General features: G+C 48.9%; 1 protein-coding gene across 1 annotated transcript; it reads left to right on the top strand.

Annotated features, from left to right (window-relative positions):
• Positions 1-3,340: 3,340 nt before the first annotated feature.
• On the top strand, positions 3,341-4,686 carry LOC311245680 (rab GDP dissociation inhibitor alpha-like; the record flags this gene model as incomplete). Its single annotated transcript, XM_084335620.1, has 1 exon — positions 3,341-4,686. Exon 1 carries the CDS (start codon positions 3,343-3,345, stop codon positions 4,684-4,686), a length of 1,344 nt encoding a protein of 447 aa, XP_084191746.1. The 5' UTR covers positions 3,341-3,342.
• Between the last annotated feature and the right edge of the window lie 5,022 nt (positions 4,687-9,708).

Here is a 9,708-nt window from a genome sequence, read left to right as displayed (position 1 = left end):
ACTATGTTTGTTTCTGAAGTGTGTGTGTGTGTGTGTGTGTGTGTGTGTGTGTGTGTGTGTGTGTGTGTGTGTGTGTGTGTGTGTGTGTGTGTGTGTGTGTGTGTGTGTGTGTGTGTGTGTGTGTGTGTGTGTGTGTGTGTGTGTGTGTGTGTGTGTGTGTGTGTGTGTGTGTGTGTGTGTGTGTGTGTGTGTGTGTGTGTGTGTGTGTGTGTATATAGAGAGAGAGGGGGGGCTTTGGTAGACTATTGCATTGGTCCATTCATTGAAGATGAACGCAATGCGACATCCTTTACTAGGCTCACCCACCAACAGTGCAGGTGCTGAACTGCTGATCCGAATGTATAGGTAAAAACCATATTATGCGTTTTCATCAATAAATATAATAATAAATAATAAATAAATAAATAATAAAAAAATTCCGCTCGCGCGCTTACGCACGCTCGCATTCACTGGGGGCCTACAAATAAATTCTTTCATGGGGCCCAGAATCTGGAGCTACACCCCTGTGTGTATGTAGGCTAGGCCTGTCTGCCCCCCACCCCCCTGATGTTTGAGAGTTAAGAGTGGACAATAAGTGCTAATAAGATGCTGTGATTTGCTGTTGTTGCACAGACATGAAGCACTTTTTCATAAGCTCAGCTGCACTATAAATGTGTTTTTTTGTTCAAGTGTTGATGTTAGAATGTTCAGATGCACATCATGCACTTGTTTGTTTTTTATTTTATTTTTATATTGAAATGTTGAAGAGGAGATGTTGCAGTTGTTGCACAGTCATAAATGAAGCACTTTCTGCGGGAGATGTTGCAGATGTGGCACATAAATGAAGCACTTTTTTTGAATGTAGTTAAATAAAAGTTGTGAAAATGTGGTTGCGTGTTGTGTCAAGTGTACATATATTCATAGCACGGGGAGGCGCCGTAGCAGTCCGGCCCCTGGCCCCTTGGGTTTCTGACAATGTGGCCCCCTGAACAATTTAGTTGAATAGCCCTGTTGTAGTGAGTGCCAGCTGTGTCACAAAACTCTGTATGCTCAGTTTTTAAATAAGTAGTATTTATACCCATATCTAAATCAGAAATTTGACTTTCAATATGCACAATGGCTTCTGCAATCAGTGTGTGCATTGGTGTGTGTTCTTCATTGTTTTAATATTTAAAAGAAAAATTTGCATGTGTGTGTGTGCTGTTTAACTTCCCTTGTTGTCGTTCTCAGCACTTTCCTCCGCCCTTTCACCCTCCAGTGCAGCCAAGCCTAATCAGTCTGATGGCACCCCCCTTCTTTCCTCGCTGTTGTCTTGCCTCCATATCTGTCCTCCACTCATCTCTTCTCGCCTCAAATTCTTCTGCATGCACACAGTCTCTGTACCAGTGTCCTTTTTGGTGACAGGGTCTCTGATCTGAATGTTGAGGCTGGGGGTGTCTTTTATGACCTTTTCCCCTGAAATTCCATCCCTGGTTGGTCTGCCTTGGCACAGCTGTGTCGTCTGGCGAGCTGTGTGACCGTTTCTTTCTTTATTTAAATTTTTTTCAGCGTGAGCTGCGACTGCTCGAACAGCCTGCTAGATCTTTTCCCAGTATTGGCCTTGGACATTGGAACAGGCTGGAACGGTGTGGGTGGTGATGGTGGTGGTTGAGGTGGAGGTGGTTGAGGTTGAGGTGAAGGTGGTTGTGGTCGCAGCCTGGCTGGATCAGCTGGGGCCGGCGTGCATGGATAAGCGTCAAGGTCAGAGTCCAGCTTGTTGTTGAATAGAGTAGTAGTCGTCTTCTTCGTCTTCTTGTTGCAAGGAGGCCAGAAGCCATTGAATAGAGTAGTAATTGTCTTCTTATTATTTTTTTAAACTTTATTTTTTAGCGTTTATCGCTTTTCTGGTCAAGCATGACCGACAGATACAGGGTGAAACGGGATATAGATCAGGGGGAAGACATTCTGATAAATGACGGCGGGTCCGGGAATCGAACTCGGAGTCCACCAGATCCGTGACGCAGCACGGTTTTTCCCCGACGCTGAAATAGCGCTGAGATATGCGGTGAGCTACTGGAGCCCCCCAGTAAGTAATTGTCTTCTTGTAGGATATTCGTAGCGTGTGTGGTTTGTACAGGCCGGGGGTCGTTGTTGGTGTCTTAGTTGGGGCAATGGTGGTTGTATTGCTGACTGGGGTGCGTGGTAGGGGTTCCTGTGGATCCCAGCAGTGGTGCGTTCTGATCTTCGTGGCAGGGTGGGGCTATCGTACAGGGAGCTTAGGTGGAGTTCCTGTCCCAGTTGCTCTCCCAAGGCCTCCACTGATCCCTGGGCCCCGCTTCCGTAGCTCCGGCCCTGCTGTGGTGTTGACATATCATGCGAGATGTTGAGCGGGCGGTTCCTGTTGGACTCGGGACTGGGCCCGATTAGGTTGTCATGGATCATAGTCTGTCTAGCTGCGTCGTCCTCCACGAGCTCATATGGGTATGGTGTTGCGGCCCTGTATGGCCGTGTTCCCGTTGTGTCTGGGGTTGTTGCGGGTATGGTGGCTGGTGGGCCGGTGGGCCGGTGGAGATGGGGCCCCTAGGTGAGGTGGGGCCCCAGGGAAGGTATGGCCCTGCTGTGGAGATGGGGTGGGGCCCAAGGGAAAGCGTGGCCCTGCTGTGGGGATGGGGCCCCCAGGTGGGGTGGGGCCCAAGGGAAAGCGTGGCCCTGCTGTGGGGATGGGGCCCCCAGGTGGGGTGGGGCCCAAGGGAAGGCGTGGCCCTGCTGTGGGGATGGGGCCCCCAGGTAGGGTTGGGCCCAAGGGAAAGCGTGGCTTCTGCTGTGGGGATGGGGCCCCCAGGTGGGGTGGGGCCCAAGGGAAAGCGTGGCCCTGCTGTGGGGATGGGGCCCCCAGGTGGGGTGGGGCCCAAGGGAAAGCGTGGCCCTGCTGTGGGGATGGGGCCCCCAGGTGGGGTGGGGCCCAAGGGAAGGCGTGGCCCTGCTGTGGGGATGGGGCCCCCAGGTAGGGTTGGGCCCAAGGGAAAGCGTGGCTTCTGCTGTGGGGATGGGGCCCCCAGGTGGGGTGGGGCCCAAGGGAAAGCATGGCCCTGCTGTGGGGATGGGGCCCCCAGGTAGGATGGGGCCCCAAGGAATGTGTGGCCCTGCTATGGGGATGGGGCCCCCAGGTAGGGTGGGGCCCCAGGGAATGCGTGGCCCTGCTGTGGGAAGATAATGATTAATAAATAAGAGTTGCCTCAGAGCGAGACATTTAATACATTTCGTGCAAAACAAAAGAAACAGAGTCAATTCGCGTGTGTTGATCCACTGGCATTTCTCTCTTTCAGCACCCTTCAATTTCACAAGGCAGAAAAAGAGGGCGAGACTAAGAGGCGGTGAGACAACATGGATGAGGAATATGATGTGATCGTTTTGGGCACTGGACTCACAGAATGCATTCTTTCCGGTATCATGTCTGTGAACGGAAAGAAGGTTCTCCATATGGACAGGAACCCATACCACGGGGGCGAGAGCTCTTCCATCACCCCCCTGGAGGAGCTGTACAAGCGCTTCGAGCTCCCAGACAGTCCTCCAGAGTCCATGGGCAGAGGAAGGGACTGGAACGTTGACCTCATCCCCAAGTTCCTCATGGCCAACGGTCAGCTGGTGAAGATGTTGCTCTACACAGAGGTCACACAGTATCTGGACTTCAAAGTAGTGGAGGGTAGCTTCGTCTACAAGGGAGGAAAGATCTACAAGGTGCCGTCGACCAAGACCGAGGTGCTGACTTCAAACCTCATGGGAATGTTCGAGAAGCGGAGGTTCCGGAAGTTCCTGGTCTTTGTGGCCAACTTTGACGAGAACGACCCCAAGACCTTTGAGGGCGTTGACCCCACTGCCATGACGATGAGGGACGTCTACAAGAAGTTTGACCTTGGCCAGGATGTCATCGACTTCACCGGCCACGCCCTCGCCCTCTACAGGACAGACGACTACCTCGATGTCGCCTGTCTGGAGACCATCAATCGCATTAAACTATACACGGAATCCCTGGCTCGGTACGGGAAGAGCCCCTACCTCTACCCGCTGTACGGCCTGGGAGGGCTTCCGCAGGGCTTCGCCAGGTTGAGTGCGATCTATGGCGGAACTTACATGCTGAACAAACCGGTGGAGGAGATTGTGATGGAAGACGGACACGTGGTGGGAGTGAAGTCTGAGGGGGAGGTGGCTCGCTGTAAGCAGCTCATTTGTGACCCCAGCTACATCCAGGACCGCGTGCGCAAGTCCGGCCAGGTGATCCGTCTGATCTGCATCCTCAGCCACCCCATCAAGAACACCAACAACGCCAACTCCTGCCAGATCATCATCCCTCAGAACCAGGTCAACCGCAAGTCAGACATCTATGTGTGTATGATCTCCTACGCCCACAATGTGGCGGCGCAGGGCAAATACATCGCCATCGTCAGTACCACGGTGGAGACCGACGAGCCGGAGGCTGAGATAGAGCCTGCTCTGGAGCTGCTGGAGCCCATCGACCAGAAGTTTGTGGCCATTAGTGACCTTTATGAGCCCACAGACGATGGAACTGAGAGCCAGATCTTCGCCTCGCGGGCCTATGATGCCACCACCCACTTCGAGACGACCTGCAACGACATCAAGGACATCTACAAGCGCATGACGGGCAGCGACTTCGACTTCGAGAACATGAAGCGCAAACAGAACAATGTGTTCGGAGAGGACGAGCAGTGAGCGGGGGGAGGAGGTTCAGAGAGAGGGGGGCGGGGCCGGGGGCGTGAGCAAAGGAGGACGGGTGGAAAAGGGAGCCTGCGAAAAAGGGTTTAAACAACAACAAAAAAACAGTGGGGTGGGATCTGGCCACGGGTGTTCTGGCTCCGCTCGCCTTAAGCCAACTGCCTCCTTCCCCCCCCCGTGCCCCTCCCCCCTCTCCTGACAAGTGCTCAAACCCATAAACACTCACACATGCACACATCGTTCCAATACTCACATTCCCTTTCTCTCCCTCACACACAGAAAAAGCAGGGTTGATGAGGTTTTTTCTCATTCCATTGTAGATTCTATAATCATGTCCTTAACTATTATCATCATTAGAGGTAAACCTATTAAATGTATTTGCGAAAAAAAATTAAAACAATGAAGAACACACCAAAGAATGTCGTGGATTTCGACAGGTCATCATTGGTTAATGAATGCAGAATAACACAGGACAGGCCTTATGAGCGCATCTAAATGTACAGACCACGATGGTTCTCGCCCAGCATTATAGCAAACAGTAAGGTCAGACAAGAATCAAGTAATCAAATGAAGCAAGGATATAAAGGTTCTGAATACTCACATGTTGGTTTATTTGAAAAAGAAGGTGCACAGTACATCCATGGAGGGACTTTTAGTCTGCCAGAGTGTATATCACAGGTTTGTCAGAGCAAAAGCAAACAAAAGCATAGTGTGTTACATTATAAGCATAGCGAATAGAGATGTATCATTGGTGCGTTTTAGTTTGGGAGGATCATTTCTCATTGGGTTGGGCTTTATATGGTAATTTGGAAGACGGAAGAGATATGCTTTTGAGGAGGTGCAAACGGGCCCCCTCGCAAGAACATGCTGACCTTCGATTGTTGCAAACCTTATCAAGCCTGATGAATGGCTGCAGTGTTTTGTAGAAAGCCATAAGCATGACTCACAAATGAGGAGTATGTGAAATTACACTCACATTTCGAATGTCCTTTCGAAAAACCCTGACGAAGTTTGAATCACTTTATTCAAATTGAGGATTTAGTTTGAGGATATAAAAAAGAAAAGAAAAAAGAATTTATAAAATTATTATTTTTTTATTTAATTTTTTTAATTAAAAACGAAGGTTCGAATGTCCGTTCGAATAACCCTGACGAAGTTTGAATCCCATGAACAGGCTTCGGGGACAGCCTTACCATACATATTATTTATATTATTCAAATGGAACTCAAACATGTTCCGTTCTGATGTCACAGTATGATGTCATAATAGAACATTCTAGGACATTAAATGTTCTAGAATTGTTGAATATAGAACACAAATTTTGTCTTCTATATATATTCAACAATTCTCTCAAGATCTCATTGTGCATCTTGAGACAGGATAGATAGATTGAAACCTGCATTTCTCAACCAAGGTGCCTTGCCTACCATTTTGCTGTGGAAAGGTGAGTGTCCACAACGGCTAGCTAGCTGTTCTACTTGAATACTGAATGTTAATATTGAATCAGACAATATTGAATACTGAATGTTAATATCAGACCATATTGAATACTGAATGTTAATTCAGGTTGACAGTTGACATCATTTGACAGTTGACAGGGGGCTGGAAAGTTGATTTAAAGGGGACATGCATTATAAATGCCTTTTTTCTGTGTTTAGCATGGTTTTATAGTAATACAGGTTAGTATGGGGTCTGTGTCTCTAATTACCATATTGACTCATCAGTCTAGTCTCGAGTTCACGAGATCTTCCCTCACTCAACTAAACTGTTCTGATTTTACGGTTTCTGTCACGTCAACATAGCATTGATCTGCAGTAACGCCCCCTCTATGGTGTAGTGCAGTGTAACCCGACTTCCTCAAACGGGTTTTCACAGGCAGAGACCGAGCAAGAGGGAGAGAGGGACTGCAGAAGTGTGTATGTGTGCGCGTCATCTCTCCCTCGTCGGGGACACACACATACACAAACTTGACTGCGTGTGTGTCGGGACGTAGTCATAGTGTAACCCGACACTCCTCAAACAGGTTTGACAGGCAGAGAACTAGCCAGGAGAGGGAGGGAGAGAGATAGAGAGAGAGAGAGAGAGAGAGAGAGGAGAGAGAGAGAGAGAGAGAGAGAGAGAGAGAGAGAGAGAGAGAGAGAGAGAGAGAGAGAGAGAGAGAGAGAGAGAGAGAGAGAGAGAGAGAGAGAGAGAGAGAGAGAGAGAGAGAGAGAGAGAGAGAGAGAGAGATATCTTTTATTTATTATTTTTTAATTTTTAATTTAATTTTAATTTTAATTTTAATTTTAATTTTAATTTTTTGCGAGGCCTCCCTTCCCGCGAGGCCCTTTTTCATCACAGACCTATTATATTTCACATTAGACACGTTCCTGGCTCTGAGGCTCTGCAGGCAGCAGAATTGGTTTCAATGAGGGGAGGGGTTACAGCCAGGTAAGGTAGCGTCTGTTGAGTTCATTGTGTGTGTGCTGTGTGCGTGGGGGGGGGGGGGGGGGGGGGCGTGAACCGACTCATTGCCAGACGTGAGCGATTCGACTCACGCTCACGGCAATGAATCGGCTCTTATGAACGAGTCGCTCATGACCGACCCATCACTAGCTTCTGACTATTTGCGCGCTGCAGCATTGGAGCCTAGGTTATGCCAGCCAAGATGAAGAGGACATCGTTCGGCAGATGGACTGAAGATGAAAGTTGTTGCATGTTAGACAGTTCAGTCAGGCTAGCCATCCCGGCTAAAGACAAGGACAGCTAGTTAGCTTTAGCTACGTTATAATATTAAGTGTGGTTCAGTCGGGATATAGCCATGATGATGTCGGCTAGTAGCTAGCTTAGCTAAAGGCTAACTAGCGTTAGCTAACCTAGAGACAGCGCTGCAGCATTGTTATGCCAAGATGAAGAGGATGGTCGTTCGGCAGATGAACTTCGTCAACTCCACGCGGTTGTCTCCATCCTCTTGGACGTTTTGGTGATGTTTTTAATGCACTCTGTTCTATTCCCGCCGTGGATCTCTCTCTCTCTCTCTGGAGCCAAACTGGCCGACTAGCTGTTGTAGTACTAGTAGCTAACGGTGTGGGCCTGGTGTCAGCACCTGTATTGCTTTTCTCATGTTGTACAGTTTTTCAGTGGTAGCCGCATAGCTTGCTTCTGCGTTAGCTAATGGTTAGCGATAGCCGGGTGAGCTAACTGTTAGCCAGTTAGCTGTTTAGCTACGACGTTAGCTGCCGGCTGCGCTCGGCTGGGAACGTTAGTTTGATGCTATCAGTTAGCCTAGAGTTAGCTGTTAGCTTGTGCTACGACCATGACATTAGCCGTGAGAATAGCACGGGGTTCTGGCACTCTGACTACGACATCATCTTTGACAGAAGATGTAGTCGGGCCTGCACCATGACAAGGCTCCGGCCATAGCTTCTTTTTGTCCCGCCAGCGAGAGGCCTTTCGTCAATGTGGAGACCTGTGTTGCGGCCTTTCGCCCTGCGTTCCTCGTGCAGGTAAGATGTCATGACATTACCCCACTCTTCCTTCCCCTCCCGAATGTTTTGTTAATAACGATGTTTTTTCCAGGCAAAACATATGTTACTTCACAACATTTGGAGATACGACATGTGCTGTGTGTGAATTGTCTTGGTCGTTTGTGTAGCTTGGGTAGCGTTGGGCCGTTGGCCAAAGCTGTGTTTGGCCTGGTGTCAATACCTGGCTAGCCTATTTAGCTGAATGCTGTTTAGCTGTTTTCTCTGGTATAGACCCTCTTCTCTTTGGGTTTAAGTGTTGATCTTTGTCCTTTTGGATCTATGTATATTCATGTTGCCTTTGTGAAGTTATCTTTTCCTTCTGTTTTGTTCTTCCATTAAAAGTTGAATATCCTTTTAGGGGCTCATCTTTGCTTATCTCTCTCATACATGCTCTCTCTCTAACACACACACACACGACAAACACACATGCTCTCTCTCTCTTTCTAACACACACAGTCTGCCTATGGCTGCCTTTCTCGATGGCTAGGCTGTGCTCGCTGAGTCTGTACCTAGTCAAGGATCTTCAGTCACAGTGCTCAGGTATTCTGCCACTGTGTACTATCTGTTTAGGGCCAAATAGCATTTCAATTTCTTTCCAATGTGTCTCTCTCTCTCTCTCTCTCTCTCTCTCTCTCTGTACACTGTATATTGACTGTAGAACGGGAGCTCTCTCGCTCTCTCTCTTGCTATATGTTGACTGTATCATGCCCAGCCTTGGGCAGCGCTATTATTTAAGAATATGTTGACTGTATGAAAAAAAATAATAATAATTATATATATATATATATTTTTTTATACCTTTTGGGGGGGGGGGGGGCTCGCGTTTAAATCTCGCACAGGGCCCCGCATTTCTCCCAGCCGGCCCTGCATATACCGTTACTTCCTGTCATTGGCATACGTTTTCTTTTTTTTAGCCTAGGGATTAAGGATACATGAAGTATTAACTACACTGTGGGATCGCAAGAAAGGATGAAACGGGAGACGGTAGTCGAGTCTTTCCTTTTACTTCCCAACGTAAATTACATACATCCAACAGAGTGCAGAGACGTTTAACGTTACTACTCGAAAGTGACAGCAGCCAGCTGACAGCTGACAGGTGACATAATATAGGTTACCAAATACCCAAATACCCATCCCCAGGCTTAAAGGAGCACTCCTCTGCTCCTCAAGTCCAGTGAATGTCTGCACCAATTGTGCGTGATAAGTGAGTCACCACACAGCCCCCCCCAGAATTCACAATAACCCCCCAAAAGATCATCCACAGTCAACGAGGCGGGGGGCGGATCAGGCGCCCAAAACGACTCCGTATCACCCGTGCAGTGGTAGAGGTGGGGATTGGGGCGTGTGGGGCGTGTGGGGGGGATTCAGGAGATATGAGGTGACGAGAGGGAAAAGCAGTTGGCAGGGGCCGGGCAGGGGGTCGTCCACGCCGCGGGGGCCGGGCCAGTTCAACTGGCCTGTCTAGGTCCAAATGGGCCGCTCTGACCTTCCTCCAATGTCTTCCTCCTACATA

This window comes from Notolepis coatsorum, assembly GCF_963971535.1.
Source record: "Notolepis coatsorum genome assembly, chromosome: 18".
NCBI classification, from domain to species: domain Eukaryota; kingdom Metazoa; phylum Chordata; class Actinopteri; order Aulopiformes; family Paralepididae; genus Notolepis; species Notolepis coatsorum.
This window is presented reverse-complemented; position numbering and strand designations above follow the sequence as displayed.